Source organism: Falco naumanni, chromosome 10 (assembly GCF_017639655.2).
Source record: "Falco naumanni isolate bFalNau1 chromosome 10, bFalNau1.pat, whole genome shotgun sequence".
In the NCBI taxonomy this organism is placed as follows: Eukaryota; Metazoa; Chordata; class Aves; order Falconiformes; family Falconidae; genus Falco; species Falco naumanni.
In genome coordinates this window covers 21,218,951-21,246,665 of record NC_054063.1, presented here as the reverse complement: position 1 = coordinate 21,246,665, position 27,715 = coordinate 21,218,951, and the positions used below count along the sequence as shown (strand labels likewise).

The 27,715-nt window shown below is 64.6% G+C and overlaps 1 protein-coding gene across 1 annotated transcript; it reads left to right on the top strand.

Annotated features, from left to right (window-relative positions):
• The first annotated feature begins 680 nt into the window (after nucleotides 1-680).
• On the top strand, nucleotides 681-27,686 carry SLC12A5 (solute carrier family 12 member 5). The gene is made up of 26 exons (XM_040609432.1): nucleotides 681-974; nucleotides 8,135-8,229; nucleotides 8,470-8,601; nucleotides 8,807-8,953; nucleotides 9,559-9,613; nucleotides 10,621-10,751; nucleotides 10,950-11,191; nucleotides 11,269-11,480; nucleotides 13,827-13,994; nucleotides 14,987-15,085; nucleotides 15,270-15,327; nucleotides 16,086-16,260; nucleotides 17,158-17,276; nucleotides 17,620-17,718; nucleotides 17,822-17,941; nucleotides 18,117-18,221; nucleotides 18,307-18,475; nucleotides 19,461-19,656; nucleotides 19,741-19,910; nucleotides 19,990-20,121; nucleotides 20,377-20,484; nucleotides 20,657-20,779; nucleotides 20,860-21,047; nucleotides 21,385-21,399; nucleotides 21,990-22,123; nucleotides 22,628-27,686. The coding sequence occupies exons 1-26, from the start codon at nucleotides 923-925 to the stop codon at nucleotides 22,717-22,719; spliced, it is 3,336 nt and encodes a 1,111-aa protein (XP_040465366.1). The 5' UTR covers nucleotides 681-922; the 3' UTR covers nucleotides 22,720-27,686.
• The last annotated feature ends 29 nt before the right edge of the window (nucleotides 27,687-27,715 follow it).

Here is a 27,715-nt window from a genome sequence, read left to right as displayed (position 1 = left end):
TCTGGGGGGGGGGAGCCTGTGCCGTGTTGTTCCTGGGCACGGTGTGGCCCTGGAGTCCCTAGAGACCCGAGGGAGGGGGGTGGTGAGGTCAAGCCCACTCCTGTCTGCAGGCAGCATTCCCCACTCTGCGGGGCTGCTGCAGCCCGCCTGGGCAGAGCGGGGTCGGCAGCCTCTGCTGGACCCCTGGCCCCGCTGCTGGATGGTCCGGCTGTCCCCCTCCTCCCCGGGTTGCCCTTGCACTATGGTGTTTGCAGGCCGGTCCTGCTGCCTGCAGAGGGGTCCTTAGTGTGGCTGGCACGGCCGCCCCGGGAGCTGCACCCCCTGCCCCGGCGCTGCCCCCCGCTGGCCTCTCTGCGGGCCGGGCCCGGGTCTGCCCGGTCAGGGGGTTGCCCTGCCCCAGACCTCAGCACCCCCCCCAAGATGCGTCGGTCCCGCAGGCGCAGGGGCTGCTCCACTGGTCCGGGGCTGTGCCGGGATCCGGGGCCGGTGCGGAGTGCGGAGCGCGGAGGCGGTGCGGGGGCCGGCGCGGAGTACGGGGTGCGGGGTGTGGGGTGCGGGGTGCGGGGCCGTCCCGCCCGCGCCAGCCGGGGTCCGCAGCGCTGCCGTGCCCTAGTTCCCCCCCCCGCCTGTCTCAGCCGGGAGGCGGCGTGCGCTCCGCTCCGCGCCCTCCCCCGCCTCGCCCCTGCCTGCCGCTGCTCCCCTCCCTCCCCACAGCGGCGGGGGCAATGCCTCCTGCATACGTGATGAAGTGAGCGGCCGGGCTGGGCTCCGCCGGCAGCAGCGAGCCGTGAGCCCGGGCGCCTCCGCACTGCAGCCCCCTCCCAGCGGCGGCAGCGGGGGGCGGCGCGGGGACGCGGCTGGCTGCGGAGCGCGGCGCTCGTAGCTCCCGGGCAGCAGCGTGCGGCCGCGGGCAGCCGGCGCCATGCTGAACAACCTGGCCGACTGCGAGGACGGCGACGGCGGCGCCAGCCAAGGTGAGGGACCGGGGCGGCCGCCCCTGCCGGGCTGGGGGCTGGGGCTCGGCGCCGAGCGGGTGGCAGAGGCCGGCGGCGCGGAGCCGTGCGAGGGGGGGCGGGGGGCGGCGAAGGCTGGGAGTGCCGCGGCCGCCGGACTCCGCCGCGGGGCAGGCGGCCGGCAGCGGCAGCGGCACCGGCCGCGACGCGGCTCTTGGTCCGCGGCCCCGCAGGGCTGCGGCGGGCGGTGCGGGGCTGCTCCCGCTGCCGGTGCCTCCGCGCAGCACCGGCCCCGCTCCCGCCGCTGCGGCAGCCCCGGCAAACGGCGGCGCGGCTGGAGCAGCGGCCGCGGCGGGGCTGAGCTGTGCCCGGCGCTGGCCGGGGAGCCTTCTCCCGGGTGGGGGCTGCGGGCTGCGCTCCGGGCGATCCCGCCGGGCGCTGCCATCTCCCGGACAGCCCCCGGCGGCCGCTGCACCGGCCCGCTCCCGCCCGCTTGGGACCCCGGTAGGGGTCCCCGCGCCCGGCTGCCGCCCCCCCCCCACCCCGGCTACCTCCTCCCAATCCCTCCCTGCCCTCTCCCCTCTCCGGCAGCCGCCCACCCGATCCCGCCCTACCGCCTCCCACATCGCCGCTGCCGCCCCCCTCTTCCTCCCTCCTGCCGCCCCCCATCTCCGGCTGCCTCCCCCCCATCCCTCCCTACCGCCTCTCCCATCCCCGCTGCCGCCCCCCCATCCCCGGCAGCCGCCCCCCCCCATTCCTCCCGCTGCCGCCCCCCCGCCTCTGCCGTCCCCCGGGGCCGCCGCCGTCGCCACTGTCCGCGGTGCTGAAGCGGCCGCCCGGGCCCTGCGCCGGGGCTGGGCTCCGCCCGGGGCCGCGGGGCTCTGCAGCGCCGTGCCGAGCCGAGCCCGTCCGCTCAGTCCCGCTCGTGCCGTGCCCGGCCAGTCCGGTCCAAGCTGGGCCATTCCCTGCCAACCTGTGCCACACCGGGCATGCTGCAGCCCCGGCGCAGTGCAGGCGGGCAGGGCCGCTGCGAGCTGCGGGCGCGGGGCCGGGGCTGCAGCCCCGCGGGCAGTGGGGCCCCCAGGCCCTGGCAGCAGCCGTGTGACTGTTGGTGCTTTGGCCTGAGCTCTCCCTGCGCACCCACCAAAGCCAAGCTGCCGTAGAGGGTCCTCGGGCCCCTGCGGGGCCGTGTCCATCCCCAGGCGCCCAGGCAGTGGGGCCGGTGCAGCACCCTGTCCTGCAGGTGTTTCCATCAGGCACAGGGATAGGTGTAATGGGAAATGCAGTAATGTCCCCGAGGGGATCTGCAGTGCCTCTCTGACTGCCCCCAGCACCCCGCCAGGTCCCCTCGTGGGGTCTGCTGAAAGCCCCAGCCAGGAGAAGACAGACAGCTCTGGCAGTTGCCGCAGAAGTCTCTGGCTGCCTGCAGCGAGGCTTTGGGCACAGCCGTGACGAGGCTTTTGGTGTTTGCCCTGCTCTGCCGACCTGAGCCTGTTTATTTGCTTGTTTATTCACGGCTCCGCTCAAGGTCAGGTCTGGCAAGAGTCTTCTGGGGGCACCTTGCTGGGCTGGGGGGGAGGCGTGCTGGCCCCCAGCCGTGCCCTTCCTTGGGCTCTCGTCCTCCCCTTGCCCTCTGCAACACTAGGATCTATCCTACTCAGTGCGTTTCCATCACAGCAGTGCCAGTGCTGTGGCGGCAGGCATTTCTGCCTTGCTGGAGACTGGCAGGAGTATTGGACATGGTGCCACTACAGATGGACTGGGCAGACTGTCCCTGGAGCTGGGCCTGATGAGATGGTGCCCTGTGGGCTGGCAGGCATGGGGCTGCAAGTGGCGAGGGCTCTGAGGGGCTTGGGAGAGCAAGGGAGTGTCAGCAGAGAGGGACACAGCAGAGGCCCCTGCATCCATGCTGCGGCGGGCTGCTGCGGGGGGCTGGGATTGCCCCTGGTGTCAAGGGTCACACAACTCCCTGCATGGGGTCTCTCTGTGGGGACTGTGGATGACCCAAGGGGGTGGCAGAGCTCTTGCGTGCCAGTACCACCCCCCATGCATCTGGGCTGCTCCAGCACTGGCCAGCCGGTGTCTTGCTGAGCCAGTGGTGCTGCTGAAGCCCTGGGTTCCACTTAGGCCATTTCTGTTGGAAAGGCTCAGCAGCATCCCCACTCAGATCCCTGTGCTGGACAGCCTGCAAGAGCCTCATGACAAGGGCTGGAAGGGCTCCAGCCCCGGCAGCCCAGTGAGGACTGGGCCGGTGGCAGACCCTCTGGGGAGGTAATTGAGAGTGGGGGAGCAGGCAGGGCTGCTGCCTTCAGTGTCCAGGCTGGCAGCTTTTACCGCTCTGTTTGGGGTGTGGAAATGTCATGCACAGCCCTGCTGCAGGCTGCCGTGCTGGCACTTCATCCTGGAGGCACCAGGTTGCCCAAGGAGGGGAGACTTAGGGCTGGTAGCTTTGCTGGAGCCTGCATCCACGGCCATTTCCAAGGCAGGGCTTGGGCTGTCGGAGAATCTGGGAAGCTGTTTAAACGCAGCCAGCCAAAGCGCCTGTGCTGGAAATCCTGCGCCTGCAGGGCCGGCTGATCAAAGGGAGGATAATCCTGGGTTTAGGAAGGAAGAGGATAGGTTTGAAGTAGCAGTTGGTCCAATTTGGGTCAGGCAGTGAAAGAATCCAGCCCAAAAGTCCACTCGGTGTGCTTGCTGGCTGGAGGGGCAAAGCACAGCCCCAGAGTGGGGGTAATGTCCCACCCCCCACCCCAGCACCGCACTGTAGCTGGGAGCTGTCACTGCTGTGCATGCTGCCAGCACAAGCCAGCGCTGCTCCAGCCACTGGTGGTCTCTGCCTCAACAGGGACCATGGCAGCTCTGTGGCCTCTCTGAGGGTTACCCTGCCAGGGGCAGCTAGCAGATACCCTTGCTCAGGGGAGAAGGAAGCCTGGGTGGGAGCAGAGGTGCCAGCCGCCATAAGGGCCCCTTGGCCATCACTATCTATCTTAGGCACACCCAGGCCAGCAGCCCAGGGTAGTGGATGTGCAGCCAAGTCCCCTTGATGGCCGGACTTGACAGAACAGCATCATGGCCTCCCGAGCCACCAGCTCCTGCAAAGCAGCAGCAGCTGGGGACATGAGCCAGTGCCATGTGCTCACCGGGCTGCTGGGGTCACCCTGGGGTGCCCATTGCTGCTGGCTGTGGGCAGAGCCCCGGGGAGTGGGAGGAGGTTGCTTGCCAGCTGGTGCCGTTGAACACTGGCAAAAGTCAAGGTGCCCTGTGCACCTCCAGGTGAGCCTCGGGGCGCCTGTGGGTGCCATGAGCAGCTGCCGCAGTGCTGCTGCCCCTGGGGCTGGTGGCACTGGTGCAGGGGGGCGGTGTAGGAGGGGTGAGTGCCCAGGCCCTCACAGAGGATCCCTGAGCTGTCAGCACCCCAGTGCCAGCCCCCGGCGGGCCACGGGGCACTACAGGAGCACAAACAGAGGTGCAGGGGGAGTGGGGGGGCTGGGGCTGCACCTGCAACATCCCCATTCACCTGCTGCACCTCCTGGCTGGTGCTGCAGCCCCAGCACCTGATGTCCCTGGCCAGGGCTCACCGTGCATGGCAGCACGAGGGAGCCAGCCCTCATAGGGTGCTGTGGAGGGGACAGGCTGGCCGTGGCCGTGGTCGTGGCCAGGCAGGAGCAGGCAGCAGCCTCGGCAGCCGTTCTGGTTATTAGCCTGTAGGGGTTGGCTGTTTGGGCTCCCCCAACCAGTGCTCCATGCCCTGTGCCACCTAAAGTGAGTAGGGAGGATTTGGAATGAGGGACATGACACTTCCCAACCCAATTTAGGGCTGAGTAAAAAGCCGTTAGGAGTTCAAACTGTGGCTGGTGCTGCAGCCTGAGTGCTGCCCTGTGGGATGGGCAAGCTCCCGGGGGTGCAGGGATGGTGCTTCAGCTCCGGGGGCCCTGGGCTGCCCGGGTGCACAGTGGGGTCGGCTTTGGGATGCCCTGGGAAGGCAGGGTCGGCAGTAACCCCTGCTGTGAGCAGGACTGCACGGTGCCCACAGTAGGGCTGTGGGTTCCTGCCAGCAATCCCGCCGCGAGCCCTTCCAGCTGCCGCAGCAAATTAAAAGGCCGATTCAAGTTGAGTGATCCCTGGGGAGGGGGGCGGCTGAGCGGCAGGATCGAAGCCTGGCATGGCTCGGCTCTGCTCACACTGCCTCTCCCATGCTGGGGCTGCTCAGCCTCAGCACTGCCCAGCCCCATCCTGCACTCCTGCCCTGGTGCCACTGGTTCTTGGGCTGCGCTGGGGAAGCGGGGCACAGGCAGGCCCAGCAGGCGTTGGAGGGACCTGGCACTGTCCCACATGTCCCCGTGCTGGGAGGTGTCATCCCCTTGATGCCAGCAGCAGGGACTGTCCATGGTGGTGGCAGGTGGGGGACAGGGTGGGCCCTGGCTAGGACGGGCTGTGGTGCTCCTGCCTGCTTCTGCCTGCACAGACCAAAAATCCTGTGGCAGCTGCTGGGGAGAGGCAGCACCAGCCCCTCTGCAGCAAAATGGTCTCCAGCAGGAGCAGGGAGTGCGCTGTCACCTGTGCCCCTGTGCCCCTGTCATTAACTCCTTCCAGCCTGCAGGGCCAGGGGCAGGCAGGGTCCCCCTGAGCTGTGCCCCGGGGACGCCGGAGCTGTGCTGCATGAGTGTCCCTATGTCCCCACCTCCCGCCAGCCTGGGGCTTCTTCGGGTGCTGGTCCTCCTGGCATCACCACCAGGTGACGGGCTTCTGTGCCCCAGCCTGGCTCTGGGAGCCCGAGTGGTGCCAGCATGGGGCCACAGCCGTGGTGCTGGAGAGGGTTGGTGTCATGGGCTGAGGGGCGGAGGGACTGTGAGTTTTGGTGCTGTCATGGTGCTGGCGGGTCGCGGCGTGGGCACCTCAGGGTGCTGCTGGTGTCATTGTGCGGAGCCAGGCAGTGCCAGTGCTGTGGGGTCGGGGCAGGCTGGGCCTGGGGGTCCGGCTGTGGTGTCCGGTCGGGTGCCATAGGCCGGGGTGCGGGTGCCATGCGGGGCCAGCGTCCGGCCACCTGCGTCGTTACATAAGAGCGGGAGCTGAGGCGGCTGTGGCTCGCCGTTGCCATGGAAACCAGCACGGTGATGTCGTCGGCCATGTACCAGGCGGCGAGGCGAGGCCCCCGTGGGCTCTGCTCTCGCGGCGGAGTCCCTGGGCCTCGCTGGGCTGCGAGTATGTTCCCCCTGCCCGGCTGCCCCTGATCCCGTGCCCCTGAGGGGCCATCTGGCGCCACTCAGTCCCAGGGGGGAGGTGGGCTCCAGGCACCCCTGGTCCTTCACCCTTGTGTCCCTCTGCCGGGGATGGCCCCTGCTGTTGGTCTGGAGGGTGTCCCCATTGGCACGGTAGATGCCACATCTGTGTGGTCCCTGGAGCCAGCGTGGGTGGGTGGGTGCCATGCTGAGCAGGTGGGTGCCAGCCCATGCCAATTACCTAATGAGCACGGGGTGCAGCACTTCAGGCCAAACCTGGAGCAAGGAGCACATTGGGTCCATGCTGAGAACCCCGTGTGCACCCTTTGGTGGGGGGCAGCGGACAGGAGGCATGCCGGTGGTGTGGCACACGGCACCAGGTGCGCGTCCAAGGGGGCTCCGGGGCGAGGCTGGCTGTACCCATGTCCCAGTGCTGCCGCCATGGCCATTCCTGCACAGGAGAAGTCTGTGGGCTCTGCCCCACAGTTCGGCTGTGCCGTCAAGGATACTGCTGCCCCATGCCAGAGGAGCCCAGGGACCAACAGCAGGTGGGGGGCCAGTTCACGGGTCAGTGCCACCTGCGGTGCTCGGGGCTTCACCTCCCAGTCAGCCAGGAGTGCCGTGTCTGCTGGTGAAACTGCAGATGGTGAATCACCACTGCACGCCGGCTCCCAGGATCCCAAATATGAGTCAACTGGCAGGGCTGGCGGTCTTCAAAAGACCTGGTTGCTCTACATGATCGCGGGGTCTGTCCTGAGGCTGCCGCGGTGCATGGGTGGCTGTACCGGCCTGGCTTGTGGGTGGCTCCCGTGCCATCTCTGTGCCCCTGGCTGCTCCCGTGCTCAAGGCTGGTGGAGGGGACAGCCCTGGGCCTGGGTCTGTAACCCTGCCCATGCAGGCAGCCTGCCCAGTGGTGCTCGATTGCCCTGGCTGTGCAGCCATGGTGGGGATGGGTATGTGGCAGGGCGCCCCTCTGCTCCCACCCAGGACCAGGGATCAGGCCTGGCTGCCAGGGTTTCCCTGTGCCATGGGGGCCATCATCTGCTGAGCTGCTGTGCCCAGCACCATGTCCTTTGGCTCCCTGGCCCCGCGTGGCCCCTGCTCCCCTCCCCTCTGGGCCTCCACTCAGGGCTGTGCTGCTCCAGCAGCACCGTCCTCGCTGCTGCTCCATTTCCAGCCTGATTTATTTCTGCTGCTCTGCAGCTCGGCTGTTTTGCTTGCTATTAAGCCGACTCCGGGTTTCTTCTGCACGAGGTCATTAATGCAGTGAGCAGCCGTGGCCCTGTCCCAGCAGCTCTGCAGGTTCTGTGCTGCTTTGGGCAGCTCCACTGCCTCAGGCAGAGCAGCAGCACCTGCCCTCTGTCCTGGCACTGCCGGATGCCTCCCCACTTTGCAGCACAGCTGGCGAGGCCGTGGCCCCCGCTCCTGTGGTGCATGGTGGTGAGCAGAAGCAGACATCTGGCTGCTCGCCCCACTCCCAGGCACCATGCCGTGACTGTCCCCCTCCACAGTGGCACGCTATGCAGCCGGCCAGATCCTGCCCCTGCAGACGCAACGCTGTGGGCAGACCCAGCGTGCTCACCCGTGGGCACCCCATGCCATGAATTATTGCTGCCAGCCATCCCGCTGGGAGTGTTCCCCCTGGATCCACACCGCTCACCTCACTGCGCGGATGCACTCCAGCGGGTCTGCGAGCTGGCCCGGACGGGCAGGGCAGTGCACGGCTCCTGGGGATGAGTGGCCCCTGCCCGTGCATGGCGTGGGAGGTGATGCTGGCAGCTGGGATGCATGGGCTGCCATCGCCTGTCCTGGGATCAGGTGTGAGCATGGTGCCCACAGCCCTGGCAGCCATGGGAGCTGGGATGCGGCTGCGGCCCCTCACAGTGGCAGCCCCGGGGGGTGGATGCTTTCCCAGCACAGGCTGGGGCGGGGGCTGCCTGGCTGACCCTGTGGTGTCTGCAGGTGATGGCAATCCCAAGGAGAGCAGCCCCTTCATCAACAGCACAGACCTGGAGAAGGGCAAGGAGTATGATGGCAAGAACATGGCCCTCTTTGAGGTAGGAAGTGCAGGCGGAGGGGCAGGGGGTCCCAGGGAAGGGGGCCAAGCTGGGCAGCTGTCCCACAGCACCCTGACCCATGCCCTGGGCACTGGGACATGCCGGAGCTCCAGGCCAGGGTCCCCCAGCTGCACCCAGTGGGACGGGCAGTGGGGTGGCATCTGGGGAAGGCCCCGGGTCCTGGGGCTGGCTGGGTTCCAGAGGGACTGTCCTCACAGCTTGGGGCTCTGCTCTGTGCAGGAGGAGATGGACACCAGCCCAATGGTCTCATCCCTGCTGAGCGGGCTGGCCAACTACACCAACCTGCCACAGGGCAGCCGGGAGCATGAGGAGGCTGAGAACAATGATGGGGGCAAGAAGAAGCCAGTGCAGGTGAGGAACGCAGGAGGGATGCAGCCTCTTCTCCTGGCTGTACGGTGCCAGGCCACGGGCTGCCCCAGGGACAGCTGGGTCCCTTAGCCCTGCTGGGGGGTGGTCCCACCCAGGGTCCCTGGCTGTGTTGCAGGAGGAGCGGGACCCCTTCGCTCCTCTGCCAGCCAGGCCTGTGAGCCCTGATGGTTGCCCCCTCCCTTGGCAGGCCCCACGGATGGGCACCTTCATGGGCGTCTACCTGCCCTGCCTCCAGAACATATTTGGGGTCATTCTCTTCCTGCGCCTCACCTGGGTAGTGGGCATCGCCGGCATCATGGAGTCTTTCTGCATGGTCTTCCTCTGCTGCTCCTGCGTGAGTGATGGAGCTGGCCAGGTCCCTGCTGGCCTCACCCAGGGTCTGGGTGTAACCAGCTGAGCTGGCCAGGCTGTGGAGAGGTGCACTACCTGCTAGCCCACCCTGCCCCTACCCCTGCCCTGCTTACAGCAAGGAGAAGCCTTCAGCTTCCCAAAGGAATCGGCAACAGAACACTGCTCAAATGGTGCCCCAGATTGTAGCTGCCATGCGGGGGGAATGTGGCGGGGGTCCCCCCCGCTCTGACCGTGTGCACCATGCCGCATCGAGACGGGTCACCAAGACAGTGACCCCAGGGCAGAGGCTGGGAGCGCTGAACACAGGCAGCCTGGGGATGCCCTGCCCCTCATGGCACTGCTAGTCCCTCCAAGGGGCTCAGCCCCCCACCGCACTGCTGGCCATTAGTGCTGCCTGCCCATCCATCCGTCCGTCCGTCCATCTGCCTCTCCCCACAGGCAGCCCAGCCCTGGGGCACATCTCGGCATGGCCCCAGGGACCCCCATGTCCTGCTGTGGCCCCAGCTCTCCCTTCCCACTCTCCTGTCCCTCTGCCCCAGTGAAGAGGGAGCTCTGCTGGGTGCTGACACTCTCTGTTCCTTCCTGCAGACAATGCTGACGGCCATTTCCATGAGTGCAATTGCCACCAACGGTGTGGTGCCAGGTAGAGCTGAGCCTGTGTCCATGTGTGTGCTGGGGTGAGGGGAGTTGGCTCCCTGCTGGGTTGGGCATCTGTCTTGTGCCCCAGGAGGGGCGAGCAGAGCTTGGCAAAGGGCTTTTCCCAGAGAGCATCCCTCCAGGCCATCCTGAGCTGCACTGGTGAGCGCTGGGGCTGCCCTGTGCCGCAGGCGGGAAGGTGGACATGGCTGCCAGCCTCTCCCTGCCTTCTGCCACCAGCCCGCGTGGGTTCCCCACGGCCTGGGGGAGCACAGAGCCTGAGCCACCACCCGTCCCCAGAGCCGTGAGGTGCAGATGGTGGTGAGAGCCGCCAGCCACGGCTCCTCCCTCTGCCAGACTGGTGAGGCTGCCGGGGAGCTGGGAGCCATGCCGGCAGGAGGATGGGGAGCTGGGTGCGCTGGGTGCCGCCGGCTGGGCGGGGGGCAGCCTCTCCCCCGGCCTCCCTGAGCCACACCAGGTGCCAGGATGCTGCCGCGGGCAGGCTCTGCCCCCGGGGAGGCACCGGCGGGGTCTGGCCGGTGGGTGCCCCTGGGCTGCCTGCCCCAGAGCTTATCCAGCCCCACAGAGCCCCGGGGAGCCGGGAGTGGGTGGCTGTGCCGGCCCAGCTGGCCTGCCAGGCTGAGCGCAGCACTGACAGCCCCAGCACGGGCTGTAATTAAAGCTATTTATCGTCCTGCTGCCACGGTGGGACCATCGATCCCAGCAGCCTGGCTCCAAGGGCTCCTCTGGGAGGACAGAGCAGGGCATGGCCCGTGTCCCTGGGGATCCAGCGCCTGAGGGGACATGGCTGTCACACCTGGCTGCTGGGCTCCTGGGGAACGTCTCTGCCGGCACAGTTGCTCCCACTGCTCTGGGGCCCTGGGGACTGTGTCCTGCTCTGTGCTGGAGCAGGGACCAGGGATGCCCTGGCCCCATCCTGCCCTCCGGGATGCCTGGCAGGACCGGGGGTGCTGTGGGGGTCTGGCTGGGATCCACCTTTGCTCTCTCTGGCAGCGGGTGGCTCCTACTACATGATCTCACGCTCCCTGGGACCGGAGTTTGGTGGTGCTGTGGGGCTCTGCTTCTACCTGGGCACCACCTTTGCCGGCGCCATGTACATCTTGGGCACCATCGAAATCCTGCTGGTAGGTGCCTGGTCCTTCCCCCTGTGTGGTGCCGAGGACTCAGGTCCTGGCAGAGCAATATGCTCTCGCCTGCCTGTGCTGCCCACTTCTCATCGCCCATCAGGAGGCTGTGGCTTTGCAGTGGGGCCGAGGGACCCTTCCCCAGGGTCCCCTCCACTGGGCCATTAGCTAGGCAGTGACACCATGACTCTCTCCCAGGCCTACATCTTCCCAGCCATGGCCATCTTCAAGGCAGAAGATGCCAGTGGGGAGGCAGCTGCAATGCTCAACAACATGCGTGTGTATGGCACCTGCGTGCTGACCTGCATGGCCACTGTGGTGTTTGTGGGGGTCAAGTACGTCAACAAATTTGCCCTGGTCTTCCTGGGCTGTGTCATCCTCTCCATCCTTGCCATCTATGCTGGTGTCATCAAGTCAGCCTTTGACCCACCAAGCTTCCCGTGAGTATGGCGTCCCACTGGGCTGCGGCGGGGCTGGGGTGTGCAGGTGCATGACTGACTGCCTGTCCCCCTGCCAGGATCTGCCTCCTGGGCAACAGGACCCTCTCGCGCCATGGCTTTGACCTCTGCACCAAAATGGTGGTGGAGGGGAACGAGACAGTGGGCTCCAAGCTCTGGGAGCTCTTCTGCACCTCCCGCTTCCTCAACGCCACCTGTGATGAGTACTTCACCATGAACAACGTGACTGAGATCGAGGGCATCCCTGGTGCTGCCAGCGGCCTCATCCAAGGTGGGCACAGCACAGGAACAGAGGCATGGGAATGGAGGCATGGGGATGGAGGAGAGGGGACAGAGGCAGGGGAAGGGAGGCACAGAGATGGGAGACACGGGGATGAAGAAGCAGGAACAGAGGTGTAGGGATGTGGGTGCAGGGACGGAGGCACAAGACAAGCCCCAGGGAGCCATGGTGGGGCAATGGACCTGCCTGCTGGGCAGGGCTGGTGGAGGGGCTGGTGCCGCGGAGGGCTGTCAGGTGCGCAGCTGGCCCCTCGGGCATGCCGGGCAGGTGGGCAGTGCTGGCTCCAGGTGAGGGGGTGCACAGGTGGTCTCTTCCGTGGGCTGCTCTGCCCCTCGGCCGCAGCGAGCCATGCTCACGTTGTGCTGGGCAGCAGGACGGACTCTTGCACCATGTGACCAAGCTGGGTGCTATGGCCACTGGTACATGGTCTGTGCCAGCAAGACCACAGCAGGATGGCTCTGAAGGATGCCCAAAGGTTCGGGAGGAATAAATTCTCCTGCTTCCTCTTGGCCTTTGGAAAGGCTGGTATTGATCTGAGGTTTCATGAGGAGTGATTGCCCCTCGGGAGCAGTTTGCTGCTGTGGCCGCAGCTGTGCTGGGAGAGTGGCCAGGGCCGCAGAACAACTCATGAATTTGCTGGGAGGAGCCACTTTTGACCTGTTTTTCCAGAGCTTCTGGTACATTTGCCAGGTGCTCACACAGTGGGTGGCAGAGGATGATGCTCAGTGCCATGGTCAGAGGGTGTGTGCAGACCCCTGCTCCGCAGGGCCGTGCCGGCAGGACCTGCTTTGGGCACCCCGTGCCAGGGTGGGTGTCGGGGCTGCGCAGTGCAGCACCCCATTGGGCTTCCCTGCCCATGGAGCTGCAAGCAGGACCAGCCCTTTCTCGGTGCAGCAGCCGGGCTGGGCGCTTCGGCGGTGCCGGGGTGGGTGTCAGGGTGGTGGATGTACTGGCTGTGCTAACGTGCCCAGTGCGCGCAATGAGCGTGCGGTGGCTCTGTCTGTGGTGGGTCCCATGGAGCAGGCCAGGGACTGGGCTGCCTGGGCACAGCTAGCGCTTGCCGTGGGGCAGCCCCAGCTGCGTCGCCACTGGGTGCCAAGGCTGAGACTGCGCCAGGGTGCCTGCGAGGCCACCCCAGCCTGTCCCTGCTGCGATGACTGTGTGGACCCAAGTTTGGGAGCTCGGGCTTTGCTAAGCATGTGGTACTTGGGGCTGTGGCTGCTGTGCTGTGACAATGTGGTGGCTGGGTGTTTGGGAGGCTTATGATGACATCCTATGCTGAGGTCTCATGGAGCAGATATCGCGTCCCTGGCTGCTTGATACAGCCTGGTCCTGCTGGTAACTGTCCTGCCAGCAAGGGGACATAGACTCTCTGCCCACCCCAGCTAGTCCTTGTCACAACAGCAGACAGCAAACATTCCTACAGCTGAGACGTGTGGAGCAGAGCCAGGACCTGCTCTGGGGCGGCTGGTGGCAAGGGTGACCGGGCTGGCAACATCTCAAGATGGGGTGTCGTTGCATGGCCCCCAGCAGAGGTGGCCAGGGCTTGCTGTGCCCCAGGTGCTGGGTCTCCCTGTGGGGAGAAACGTGCCTTTCTGGGAGAATAAGCTGGGCAGGGCCGTGTCAGTGGGGGCTGCCAGCCCCATCTGTCACATGAGAGTGGTCCGGGTAAGTCATGCGGCTGGGGAGGGGTGCTCAGCACCGGGTGCTGAGGGCTGGTGCCTGTGGGGCCCCTTTGGACCCACTCAGCAGCCCATTTGCAATGCTGTGCCAAGGGCTGTTGGCTTCTCCCTGCCGTGCCCAGGCACTGGCTGCTCTCTGCTGCTCCACTTTCTCACCACAGTCTGCGGCCAAGGCAGCACGTGGAGGGACACTAAGCCTGTTACATCAGCCCTGTGCTCGTAATCCCATCAAAAACATTATCAAGTTACTCTGACACGATCCACTTTCCTTAAACCTGTGTTGATCAGCATTAATTACGTTACCCTCTTAATTATTTGCTGCTGCAATCCCACATCAGCTGCTCCAGTGTCTTGCAGGAGTGATGCCAGTGCCAAGACGGACCTGCTGTGGTTGCCGACCTGCGCTGCTGGGCCTGTGCCCCAGGCCGGGTGTTTCTGCCCATCTGTGATGGGCTGGGGGTGCCCCATCCCTCACCAGCTGGATGCCAGCAGCCCCGGCAGCTCAGTCAGGCCGGAGCTGGGAGGAGGCAGTGCTGGATGCCCCCGTGCTCTGTCCCTTTGGGCTGTGGTGTGCGAGGGTGCCGTGCTGGGTGTGGGCAGCTCTCCGGCACCTCCTCACGCCGGCTGCGCTGCCTGCCCTCCTGTCTCCTTGCAGAGAACCTCTGGAGCTCATACCTGACCAAGGGCGTGATCGTGGAGAAGCGGGGGCTGCCCTCCGTGAGCCCCCCCGACACTCCGGTGGACATGGACCAGCCCTACGTCTTCAGTGACATGACCTCCTACTTCACCCTGCTCGTCGGCATCTACTTCCCCTCGGTCACAGGTGGGAGCCGCCAGTGCCGCGCTCGCGTGCCGCAGGGCACCGGCTGGCACACGTGCTGCCGGGTGCTGCAGTGTTTCCCCATGTGCACTGCCCCGGTGCTGGGTGTGGCAGCGGGGGGTGGGGGGGATCGCAGCCTGCACCTCCCACGCAGCCACCCACGCTCCAGATCTGACGGTGCTGCTCGGTGCTGCATTGACGTCCTGCAGCTCTGGTATTTATAGCTCCCTGGGGGTGGAGGAGCCCCCCCAGCCCCAGTCCTGCTGTGGACGTGCCGTGGGGTGCAGCTGCCTGGTCCTGTCTGCAGCTCTGCCGGTGCCAGAGGTGGTGGGATCACCGGTGGGGTCTGGCACTGCGGGGGTCCCAGCAGCCAGACAGGCCCTGTGGTGCTGCTGGGCACACGGTCCCTTGCCACCCTCCTGCCCAGTGCCCACTTACCGGCAGGTCCCGGTTTTTGCGTGGTGCGTGTCCCCTCAGTGGTGGCTGAGCTACAGGTGGCCCCATCCTGGTGGTGAGGTCCTGCCCTACCAGACACGGTGGGACAGCCACACTTGCTGCTGCCACAGCAGGAACGTGGGTTGTCCCTTGGGCTGTGCTGTACCTGCTGGCACCAGCTCTGTCCCAGCCTGGCCTCCTGCCTTCCCAGAGCAGCGCTGGCCTGGACCCTGTCCCTGTCCCTGCTGCAGTCACTATCCCTGCTTTAGCTAATTAAGTGCTAATGAGACAAGTCACTTAAGAGTGTTTTGAGCCTAATCCTTGAGTGGCATCAGACTGCGGCTGGGGAAGAAGTACTGGGGGGAGTGGGCTGGGAGCCCAGAACCATGGCAGCACCAGCTCTGCTGCCAGCTTTGTGCCTGCTCCCTGTCCTGGCACACCACTGAGCTGGTGCCCTGCCATGCCCGGGACTTGTGCGGTGCCTGGCATGAGCCGTCCTGCCCGTTGGGACGGGTGAGGGCTGCAGCTCTGCCCACCGTGGCGCCATCCCCTTTCCCCAGGCATCATGGCTGGCTCCAACCGCTCCGGAGACCTGCGGGACGCCCAGAAGTCCATCCCCACAGGCACCATCCTGGCCATCGCCACCACCTCTGCAGTCTGTATCCTTCAGGGCTCGCCTGAGCCTGGGCTGTGTGGGGCTGAGGGCAGGTGGGTTCACTGTGTGGGCCAAACCCGCTCAGGTGCCCCACCAGGCTGGGATGGGGGTCACGGTGCCCTGCTGGTGGGGGGCAGGCAAGCGAACGGGACACTGCATCCTCCTGGCTCTCCTTAACTGCCTGGCAGATATCAGCTCCGTTGTCCTCTTTGGGGCATGCATCGAGGGGGTCGTCCTGCGTGACAAGTGAGTGTCTTGGCGCCATGTGGGGCAGGCATGGGGGGAGCCCAGCAGCCCCCCAGGAACAGGCTGGGGCAGTAGCAGCCCCTGCGGGAGGTGGGGGGGGGGTGTGCGGGGGGCTGCAGCTGGGACACACTGGGCAGACAGGGTGGCACTGGAGAGTCTCCTGGGGTGAGAACACCGGGGTGGGGGGCTTCTGGAGGGGCCTGAGTTTGTAACAGGCACTGAGGGCTTGTGTGTGCTCTGAATCCCCCTCCATGTTTTGCTGCACATCCGCAGCCCTTCCTCCTGCTCCAGAGCTGCAGGCAGTGCGCTTGTTTGTCAACAGGCAGGGCTGCCTGTGCTGCCTCCGTATCTGGGGCAGCCCAGCTCACTGCACGCGGCAGGTGACACTTCTGGGTCGCCAGCACCAACATAAAGGGGATCCAACTGCACGCAGCCTTAATCGGCCTCCTCCTGGCACAGGGGACGAGGAGCCCCTGTCCCACACCTCTCCCTCATCCCTGCCCACAGTCACAGGGGGGGGATGGGGACAGACCCCCAGCTAACCTGAGACCCTGCCCTTTGCTCGTCCCCCGCAGCGGGTGGGAGCCATCAGCAGCCAGGGCAGGGCCCTTCCCTGGTCCTGTCCTGTCCTGTCCCTGCCATGGCAGTGTCCCTCAGTGGCCAACCTGCCCTGGGGAGCGGGGTTGTGCTGCCGCAGCGCTGGTGCTCTTGGGGGTCAGCCATGGGACGGAGCTGCAGGTGATGCTGCTGCCCCACAGGTTTGGTGAAGCCGTCAACGGGAATCTGGTAGTTGGCACCCTGGCGTGGCCGTCCCCGTGGGTCATTGTCATCGGCTCCTTCTTCTCCACGTGTGGGGCTGGGCTGCAGAGCCTCACCGGAGCCCCTCGTCTCCTGCAAGCCATCTCCAGGGATGGGATAGTGCCCTTCCTCAGGGTAGGTGTCCCCGAGCCCCGCACCGCTGGCCCCGTGCACCCACCGTGGCCATGGCTCCCACCAGCATGGGAGACTGGTGGGCACCGCCACGCCGCCCCCCCCCCCCCCGCACCGCCACCTGCCCGAGCATCCCGGCTGCCCTGGCCTTCTCCCGCCAGCACCGGCGCGGCAGCGGGGACCGCGGTGGGTTCGGCTGCGGTGTCAGTGGGAGGAGAGTGCCAGGAAAGGTCAGGATCCCCTCCCCCCGCTGCTGTGCCGCTTCATATTTTATCTGCTCTCTGAAGATGTGTTCTCGCAACCTCATCTCTCCAAATCCAACCCGACAGCTCCCCCCAGGGAAGAGCGGGCTAATTTTATCCTCCCTCCTTCACCCTGCCAGCCTGAGCTCTGCTTGCTCGCACCGCCCACACCCTCTAATGCGTCCAGACATGCGCCTCCGGCCCCCTCCCTCACCCCCCACCCCCCCACCCCCCGCCCCCGTGTCCCTGCAGTCACAGGAGGAGCTGCTTTGCACTGGCAGCACGCCTGTGCTGGGCACGGGGTGCCCAACTCCATGCCGGCTGTAGCCAGCGTGAGCTGTGGCTTGTCCCTGGGTGGGGGTCCCTGCTCTGGGTGCAGGGAGTGCTGTGGGGTCTGCTGGGAGCCGGGCTGTACCTGCGACAGGAGACAGTCCCGCCAGCCCTCGGACTGCTCCCCCGGCCCGGACCCAGCCAGGATGTGCACCTGCTCGCGGCAGTGCTCACATGCCCCCGGTGCACCCGCTGCCTGCTCCCGGCCAGGGCTGGGTGCTCGGGAGGGTCTGCCCCATCACGCTGTGCCGAGGACCGTTGCCCAGGGCCACCTTGCACTGGCATTGCAAAGCCCTGACGCGCCCCTCTCCCCCATCCTTGTTCCCAGGTCTTCGGCCACGGCAAAGCCAATGGGGAGCCAACGTGGGCCCTGCTGCTCACAGCCTGCATCTGCGAGATCGGGATCCTGATTGCCTCCCTGGACGAGGTGGCTCCCATCCTCTCCATGTAGGCAGCATGCTCTGTCCATCCACACCTTTGCAAGCGGCAGACGGGCCCGTGCCCCCTCATCCTGGCCAGGCGGGTGGCACGCGTGGGTCTCTGCTCCTCGGGGAGCAGGATGCTCCTGCTGCCCCGGCCCCTGCCTGGGAAGAGGGGAGCCCCACAGGGAGCCCAGAGCCCCTCCTCGGCTGGAATTGGGCTCTGGTTGCTCTGCGGCCCTGGCTCCCTTGTCCCTCGGTGGGTCCCGCTCCAGCACAGGCCACTGCAGGGCTGGGAGGTGTGGCGAGGCCCGGCGGCAGCCCCTGTCTGGCCCAGCGTGCCTGGCTCAGCCTCACACTCTCTCCTGCAGGTTTTTCCTCATGTGCTACATGTTTGTCAACCTGGCGTGTGCAGTGCAGACGCTGCTGCGGACACCCAACTGGCGGCCTCGCTTCCGCTACTACCACTGGTGAGCTGGGATGGGATGGGACAGGAACGGACCGGTGTCCTGCCACCCACCCCGGGCCACCACTGCGTGGGCTGGGGCGCTGACGGCGCGGTGCTCTCCACAGGACCCTGTCCTTCCTGGGCATGAGCCTCTGCCTGGCGTTGATGTTCATCTGCTCCTGGTACTATGCCCTGGTCGCCATGCTGATCGCTGGCCTTATCTACAAATACATTGAGTACCGTGGGTAAGGGCAACTGTGGTGCCGCAGACCCTGGCCAGCACTGACACCTGTACGTTGGCCCCTCGGCGTGAGCGGCTCAGCTCCCCTGGGCTGCTCGTCCTGGGACACTGCAGGGTGCCGGTGCAGTGCCCTGTGGCCGGAGCCATGGCCATCCCTTACGTGCTGCTGGTTCCCGCAGGGCGGAGAAGGAGTGGGGTGACGGGATCCGGGGGCTGTCCCTGAGCGCGGCCCGCTATGCCCTGCTGCGGCTGGAGGAAGGTCCCCCGCACACCAAGAACTGGAGGTGAGGCCGAGCCAGGGGCCAGGGGCTGGGGGGCCTGTGTGAGTGCCTTGGGGCGTGAGTGCTGACCACAGGACTATCCTTCCAGACCACAGCTGCTGGTCCTGGTCCGTGGGGATCAGGAGCAGAACGTGGTGCACCCGCAGCTCCTGTCCTTCACATCACAGCTGAAGGCCGGCAAGGGCCTCACCATCGTGGCCTCCGTGCTGGAGGGGACCTTCCTGGACAACCACCCGCAGGCACAGAGGGCAGAGGAGGTGAGAGCTTCCTGCACCAGGACTGCTGCCCGCACTGGATCGGGCTTTGCCAGCATGGGTGCCCACAGCTGTCCCCAGGAGCCCAGGGATGTTTCTGCCCCATGGCCAGGGCTGTTGGCCCCGGCTGGCTAGGAGAGCGCTGGGGTGGCACTGGGCAGAGCCCAGACACTCCTCACTTTGCCAGTGTTCAGAGCACCATGGGGACCTCTGGACCCCAGGCCCACTCCCCAGGTGCTGGAGACATCAGCACCAGCCAAGCACTGGTCCCGGTTGTGGCCAGCTGCTGCAGGGCTTGGCATGGTCCAGCACGGCACAGCGTGGCACAGCACCCAGCCAGGGGCTGCTGTGCTGATGGCTGAGCAGCTCCTCACTGCCCTGTAGCCCCTGCAGCTGCCACAGCCCCGACCCTCCCTGCAGACCCTTTGGCCCTGGTGGCAGGCGGGGTGGGAGACCGGAGCCTTTCCCGGCTGGAATGAGAGCCCTCCCCACCCCCCCACACCTCTGCACCAGCCGGGTGGCACATTAATGAGATTAAGCCCTCGGAAGCAAACAGTTTCTCTCCCATGCAGACATGTTATAATTTCTCTGAGTAAATAGCTCTAATTGCTGCTCTGCCACCCGTCAGAGCTCTGGCACGGGGACACCCGCCGCTCGGCATGGCGCAGAGCTGTGCGCCAGCTCCGCTCACCACCGTGCCTCACCCCTCCCAGCCCAGAGCTGCCAGTCTGCCGTGGGGCACGGAGACCTGCACACCCTGCGGGGTCCTGCACCCCACAGCCTGCACCCGGCACTCTGCGACCTGCACCTCCACCCTGCACCCCGTGCTCTGCAGCCTGCACCCACACCCCTGCACCCTGCGCTCTGCAACCTGTACCCTGCACCCCACCTGGCCAGGGTGCCGCTGCTGGGGCTGGTGGCTGCTGTGCCCGCGGCAGGCGCCCGTTACTGGGCACTGTGGTCTCTGACCTCTCTCTCCTGCCTCTAGTCCATCCGCCGCCTGATGGAAGCAGAGAAGGTGAAGGGCTTTTGCCAGGTGGTGATCTCCTCCAACCTGCGGGATGGCATGTCCCATCTCATCCAGTCCAGTGGGCTGGGGGGGCTGCAGCACAACACAGTGCTGGTGGGCTGGCCCCGCAGCTGGCGCCAGAAGGAGGACCACCAGACCTGGAGGAACTTCATTGGTAGGCACCGCAGGGACGGGTGCTGCCAGACTCGGGCTGGGAGGCTGCAAGCTGCTCCGGCTGACCTGACCCTTTCCTTCCCAGAGCTGGTGCGAGAGACCACAGCTGGGCACCTGGCTTTGCTGGTGGCCAAGAATGTTGCTATGTTCCCGGGCAACCAGGAGCGGTTCTCGGAGGGCCACATCGATGTCTGGTGGATTGTCCATGATGGGGGGATGCTTATGCTGCTGCCCTTCCTTCTGCGGCACCACAAGGTATCTTGGGCCTCGCAGTGTGGGGCAGGGGGCCAAGGCTGTTCCCACTGAGCCGTGCCCATACCCCCCTGTCTCACAGGTCTGGCGCAAGTGCAAGATGCGTATCTTCACGGTGGCACAGATGGACGACAACAGCATCCAGATGAAGAAAGACCTGACCACATTCCTGTACCACCTGCGCATCACCGCTGAGGTGGAGGTGGTGGAGATGGTGAGTTCTGGGATGCTGTGCATGGGAGAGCCAGGCAGACCCTGCCATGGGGGGATGCAGCACCACAGAGGGGGGACATGCAGTACCACAGGGGCTCGCAGCACCACGGGGGCATGCAGCACCACAGTAGGATGCAGCACCATGGGGACATGCAGCACCATGGGAACACATAGGTCCACAGAGACATGCAGGGCCAGGCTGGGAGAATTGGGTGCAGCTCACCCTGCCCCATGGTTTCTCCTGTTCCCCCCACAGCATGAGAGTGACATCTCCGCCTACACCTACGAGAAGACACTGGTGATGGAGCAGCGCTCCCAGATCCTCAAGCAAATGCACCTCACCAAGAATGAGCGGGAGCGGGAGGTGAGGCCGCAGGACAGCCTGGGATCCAGCCCCCATGGGTGGCTGTGCTGCTGACTGAGCTGCCCCACAGCTCTGTGCACTCATCCTGCTGGAGAGCCGGGGCTGCAGGCTGGGGTCTGTGCGGACAAGCCCTTTTCTGCCCCGCTCCCTTGTCTGACCCTGTCCTGCACAGATCCAGAGCATCACGGATGAGTCCCGCGGCTCCATCCGGCGCAAGAACCCAGCCAACACACGCCTGCGCCTGAGTGTCCCTGAGGAGCAGGTGGGCGACGGCGAGGAGAAGCCAGAGGAGGAGGTGAGGGGCTGCACCAGGATGGAGCCCAGGCAGATGGCCGGTCCTGGCCTCTGCCCACTGTCCCACTCTCCTCTCTGCAGGTCCAGCTCATCCACGACAAAAATGCCACCACATTCTCCAGCAGCTCCCAGTCCCCTGGTGATGAGGTGGAGACAGCCCCCGAGAAGGTGCATCTCACCTGGACCAAAGAGAAGTCTGTTGCTGAGAAGAACAAGAGCAAGAGCCCTGTCAGCCCTGAGGGCATCAAGGACTTCTTCAACATGAAGCCGTACGGCCCCATGTGCTGCCACTCCATCCCACCCGTGCCCCTCATCCCCAGCTACCCCTGCCTGCTGCGGCCAGGCGGGTGCAGGCAGAGCCTCGGCAGCACCAGCTCCATCCTTGCTCTGAGGGGGGAGTCCGGCAGCCTGGGTGCCCTGACCTCGCCCCCATGGCGGGGCTGGGTGGGAGATGGGGTGGGATCCCCGCGCAGAGCTGCGCCTGTGAGGGATGGGGTTCCTGGGCAGCACGCGCTGCAGGGACTCGGGGTGCACACCCAGTGCTCATCTCTTCTCTCTCTCTCTCTCTCTCTCTCTTCCCGACCGGCCCCATCGCGCTCCTGGCAGGGAGTGGGAGAACCTGTAAGTCTGGGTTTGGCTGGGTGCTGAGTCCCAGGGTGGGGGGAGCTGGGCTGCCACCCGTGGGGCAAGGCGCCTGGAGCCATTGGGGTTGCTCCTGTGCATAAGGGTAGCTGGCTGTGCTACAACCGCTGCTGCCTGCGCCGTGCTAGACAGCTCACCCGAGCAGCATGCGGGGGCTGCGGCTGCCAGCCCCTGCACAGACTCGGTGTGTCGCACGGTGCCCACATCACGTGCTCCCCATCTGCCCTGTTACGCTGCCAGCAGCTTCCTGCGAGCCTGGCCTCGGGCACCTGTAGTGACACTCGTGCCGGCTGCTGCCGCTCGCTCCTGCACGGCTTGGCCCCGCGCAGCTGTGGTGTGCCGCTGTGCGCAGGCACCGTACAGAGCCCTGCAGCTCACGGCTGCTGGTGTGTGCTCAGACTCTCCAGCAGCCCTGCCAGACAAAGCTTCTTGCACCCCGAGCTCATGCTGCAGTCCAGCCCCGGACCCCTCTGGGGCAGAGGGCCAGCCCACCCTGTGCCCCTTGGGACCATTGTGGGGCCAGAAGCTGGCTATTCCCGTCCCTGTGCCTACATGTGCCATCTCCCCAGGAACCAGTCCAATGTGCGGAGGATGCACACAGCCGTGAAGCTCAATGAGGTGATTGTGAAGAAGTCCCAGGACGCCAAGCTGGTCCTGCTGAACATGCCAGGCCCTCCCCGCAACCGGAAAGGGGATGAGAACTGTATCCTTCCCACGGTGCTGCTGCCTCAGGGCTGGGGGCCAGGACTCCCCCAAAGCTAGTGGCTCTTGTGAGCAAGTGCCAAGGGGCACAGGTCTAGTGCCTGAGCCCAGGCCCTTCTATGCCTCCTGTCCCTGGCTGGGTCTGACAGCCGTTGTTGGCACCAGCCTGCCTGTCCGGCAGAGCTGACGTGTACAGGATGGGTGATGGGGCCAGACGGCATTGCATCCACACACGTGAGCATGACGGCACATCATGGGGGCATGGGCAGGGATCCACAGGGCTCTGCTGTCTGTTGGGGTGGGTTCAGCCATGGTCCCCGTCACGTGGCACCAGTGCGGGTGGACTCCCCTGGCGCCTCATCTCAGGACTGACCCCACCAGCTCCTGGCTCTGGTGTTGGGGTGTTGGTGCTGCTGGCTCAGCTCCTCAGGCATGAGGATGGGCAGGGATGCCGTGGGGCTGTCTCCGTGTTCCAGTGTGGCGTTGGTCCTTGACTGCTGTACAGACATGGAGTTCCTAGAGGTGCTGACGGAGCACCTGGACCGAGTGCTCCTGGTGCGTGGTGGGGGCCGGGAAGTCATCACCATCTACTCCTGAAACACGGCGCGCGAGAGAGGTTTGTCTGCACGCTGAGAGCCCCGCCACCCCTTTGCACCATGCTCCTGGAGGGGAGGAGGGAAGGCCTGATGGCAGCCAGTGCGCAGAAACTTCACCTGGCTTTGGCCATACCCCTGATCTCTCCATTCGAACTCCAGCACCAGATCTTCCGGGAGCATCCAGCACCAGAGCAGCTGTTCCTCATTGCAACATCACAGCACTGCTGTCCTTGTTTATATATAAATATATACAGTTTACCGCAGACTGAGCACCAGAGCCCAGCGCTGCTGCCACTGCTCGTCCCTGGCAGGGCCAGCCCTGCTGCCAGCACCAGCACTGTTGCTTGCAGCCCAGGGCCGGGCAGGAGGGTGGCTGTGCCGAGATGGGCACCCAGCCCCACCGTGCCGCTACCCCTGCGTGGAGCTTGGCTGGACGCGCCTGTGCCCTGTGGCCACCTGCAGCTCACGCCTGGCCTCCCTGCAGAGGTGCTGGGAGAAGAGAGAGGCCACCAGCACGTTTTCCTCGCCGGACGCTCCTCTCCCCACCTGCGGCAGCACCCGGGGCTGCCACTCACGGCGCTGCACCCTGGCCACCCCTCACCAGTATGGGCCTGGACAACCCCACCTCACTGCTGCCTTGGTGTCATCCGTCTCCGGAGGCCATGGGCCAAGCGTGCGGAGATGCAGTGTGATGGTTTGGAGGGGGCAGAGGGTGGGGGGCAGCTGCAGGGGGTTGGGTGCTGGAGTGCAGCAATCCCACAATGGCATGTGGGCTGAGGTGGGTGGGAGATGTTCCTTGTACCCCTCCCCACTGACTCCAGCCTCTCCTTACCCTGATGCTCTCCTGGCGCTCATGCAGCGGTCACAGCGTGGAGCTGCAGTGTCTGGAGCCGAGCAGAGGCCCACCATGTGCAGCATGAGCCGGAGCTGCTCTCCGGCTGCTGAAGCTGGATGGGTGCTGCTGACCCCCTGGCCGAGGCACCAGCACTTGCTCTTGGCTGGGGCGCAGGGGTGTCCTAGCCTCCCCCAACCCGCTCCCCTGCCACGCTGCACTGGGGGACACCAGAGGCTCTTGGGCCCCCAGCACTGGCCAGGCCAGCTGGTCCAAGCACCTGCACGTGCATCCGGACCCGCTCCATGCCCCGCTGTGCTCCCTGCTCTCCCTGCTGCTCCCCAGGGCTTTGCTGCTAACCCAGCCCCAGGCAGTTGCAGACGCTGCCATGGGGCTGTAGGAGACTGCAGATCTGTGTGTAATTTTTAACATATGCAAAGCCTGTTTGCCTGGTCTGTCAGGGCCGGACGCCGCAGTGAGGGGTGGCTGTAGGGGTCCCACTGCCCCCTGGGCATCACAGCACTTGGCTGGCCAGGGTGGCCCAGGCACCGGCCACACAGTTGCTGCAGCCAAAACCTGTCTCATCCCGCCGGCCCGCAGCAGGCAGCCCCCACGTGCAGGCAGCAGGGTGCACCAGGACGGTTCAAACACGTCTTACCTTTGGCAGCAGCTGCAGGGTCACCCCCCCCATTGTTGTTCCCCCCCCCAGCATCTCTCACGCCAGAGAAACTGAGGAGCTTTTAACAAATGTGAATGGTTCCAGGAACCACGCAGGAAGCGGTGCCGAGGGCAGCCAGGGTGCCTGCCCGCACCCGCCCCAGCCCCTTGTACATAGTGTACATAATACAGTACGTGTATTTTTAAAGTGATCATATTTATGTTAATAGAACCAGATGAAGTCTATATATAGAGATCTATATCTATTCTGAGAGATGCAGGGCTCTGCTAGCACCAGGCCATGGGGACAGAGAGCCGAGACAGGCTGCTCCCGCACGAAATGGGCGCCCATCCGTCGCACCAAGTGCTCTGGAGCGGTGGTGAAGGCTGCAGCCTTCCCTGGCCACCGGCATCCCCTGAGAAAGGGCCAGGTTGCAGGTTCACTCTCTTCTCAATTTAGCTTCTTAAGAGTTTTCAGGGAAAAGAAGTCACAGACTTTTCTGAACTTGTTTCATAGCAGATTTGAGCTTCCACTTGAAGTGCAGCCTGCTAAGAGTTGCCCTCTCCCAGCAGTGCTGGCTGCTTTGTGCCAGCCTGGCCTGAAGCGGCAGCGCTTTGTCCCCCGGCCAGAGCTAAGCCCCTGCGCTGAAGCACTCGCCTCCTCAGCCCCCCAGCCCCCTCCCCAGTGCTGCCCCACACTGAGACAGGCGCGATGCGACCCGCAGCCTCCCGGTTGGCACAGAGGGAGCAGGTGCTGTCGCGGCATCCCCAGGAGTGGCCTGGCAGCAGCTGCCTCCTGCCTGGCACGGGCAGCCCGGGCTGGTCCCAGCACCAGCCCCCCCCGTCCTGCCAGCAGAGTGGCAGCAGCCTCAGCTCCAGCCCCCTGAGAGCAGGAACTGCTTCTGCACCAGACTCCAGTCCCCACTGCCACTGCAGAGCCCTTCTACGCCCCCAGGTCCGGGCCAAAGTTATTTGGGGCTGCTTGGATGAAAAGCAGTGGGTTTTTTTTGATGTTGGGTGTGGGTTTTGTTTTGTTGGGGTTTTTTTTTTCTTCTTTAATACTTGGACACACTCCCAGACCAAAACCAAGCCCCAGCTGCACATCTGTGCCTGCTCATACCTTGCTCCTACATTTCCATCACTCCCAAAGTGCCTCCCTTCTCTCCAGCAGCAGCCGCAGCCACAGCCAGGCCCTCTGCCGGGGTAGCTCGGCTACCTGCATGGCTGTGTCAGTCTGTGCCGCAGACTTTGGTGTGGAAGCTAGTCCCAAGGGCATGGGGAGCTCGGCGTTTACAGGAGGTGACCTCAGGGTGAGCTGAGACCTGGTTTCAGCACAGGTGCTCCAGGCTGATGAATGGTGCAGGTGCCCAGGGCAGCACCCTCTGGTCCTGCCACTGCCTCAGCAGCTCAGGAGCTGTTGGAAGACCAGTCAGGCGCCTGCAAGTGAGAAGTTCCTTTAGGTTTGGGAAGGGCAGCCCCACGGGAACCAGGATTTGCCAGTGTCTAGTTGCTCTGCCCCTTGGAGCTGGTCCTACGCCACCGCACGCATGCTCACATGCTGTTTCCAGCCTCCCAGAATTATTTGAGGCACTTCTACAGCAATGGGGGAGGCATGCACAGCAACCTTGCCCACTCATCTCATGTGCTAGCACCATACTTGTTGGGCCTAGAACACTTGCCAACTGCTCTGCCTCTTCGAGAAGATGCCACTTGCTCCCTGCGGTCACCCTCTAATCACAGCTTGGCTATTGCCCTGCTGTGCCGCTCCACCTGGAGCTTTGGGTGCTTTCCTGCGGCAGTGAGCCTGGTGCCCTCCTGCCCAGCGCATGACGCAGGTCAGCACCGAGGGCATGAGTGCAGAGGCAGGTTATGTGCAGCAGCAGCAGCAGCCACCACCAGCACCCGCCTGTGCCGAGGCTGCAGGCAGCATCCACCCTGGGCAGCAACAGGGGCAAATAACTCTTCCTTCAGCCACAGGTACAGGGTAGCAGGGAATGACATTGCCTGCAGAGCAGTGGTGAGACAGCAGACCAGGGCATGCATCTCCGCTGAGAGAATTGCTTTATCGCCTCCCCAGCATCACCAATGGATCCCATTCCCCCTCAGCACCACTTCAACCTGTGATTGAAGGCTCCCCAGGGAGCAGGAACGTGAGCCCTTTCCATCACTACTGCTGATGAAAGCCATTCCCCTTCCTCATCCTCCAGCAAGGGCAGGGGCACAGCTCTAGACAGAGCCAGGGCTGCCTCAACGCCCCTGCCAGGCAAAATTTGGCTGTGGCAAGAAAGGTGCTGGTTTCTACAGCGAGTTCTTCCTCGCCGTCGGCTGGAGAGGGCCAGTTTTAGCAGACAGCACTGCATGTTAGTTTACAAACCCAGCCCTGCACGTTTGGCCTCTGTGAGTGTTCAGTTTCCCCATGGAGCACCCTTCTGCTGTTCCACCTTGGTGAAGACAAGTGTCCTCCTCTGGTAGACATGCAAGTTCCTCCTTGGCACATGCGCAGACATATTTTGGTTTTTGTTCCAGACAGGAAGGTCTTGACCCCCAAGTTTGTTTCATGGGCAGGCTGCTGCTGGGAGCAGCACTGACCAGACACAACCTGCCAGGACAGCGGGACAGCAGCAGCCCACAGCAGGCGGGGAGCCCCAGCCGCATTCGGCCAGCACACAGCACCAGGCCGGCCACGGCGTATGCTCTGCTGCTGCTGCGGGAGCACTGAGCAGCCCCATCCCTCTCAGCGGGGCAGGCGCAGGCCCCTGCACGCGGCAGCAGCAGGCAGCTCATGCTGCTGCAGCCACCATGCAGTGCAGGCAGCAAGCCCCAGGACAGCACTTACAGGAGCCACAGGCAGTGTCCAGCCCAGGTCGGTGTCGGCCCATGGCTGGACAAGAGGAAGGACTAGACACTGCACAAGAGTAAGAGTTGCACTAGAAGAGTCAAGACCCTCCTCTGTGTAGCAGGACTGAAAACTAGCAGAACGACCAAAAGGTCTAAGATTTGCTGGTTACACCACTTTCTGTGCTACATGTGCAATATATTTGTTATGAATGTTACCACAAAGTCAGTTCATTCAATAACCTTTTAATCACTGTAGCTAGGTGTTCTACGTCCATTCAAGTGACTTTTATTCGAGTGCAATATTTCAATAGACATGTAGTGACCTAGTATGCTTTGTGTTTTGGAGAATCTGTGTGCAGAGCAATGCAATTAAGTTTAAAACCTTGTAAATAAAACAGGTTGCAAACCAAAAAAAAAAAAAAAAAAAAAAAAGTATTAGGCTTGCATTTAATTTCGGTGTTTCAGTATCGTGCACTAGGCCGCCTCAGTACAGACCCTGTGTTCTCTGTGCAGGTATTAATGGAGGAGTGGCTCCTTGGCTGTTGAATGCTCCCTGTTAATGCTTTACTGCTTTAACTGTATTAATTTTTCTAGACTCCTGTCTGCACAAAATGCAATAAATGATTTTATTACACCCTTCACTACTTGCATGGAGAGTTTTCACTTGCTT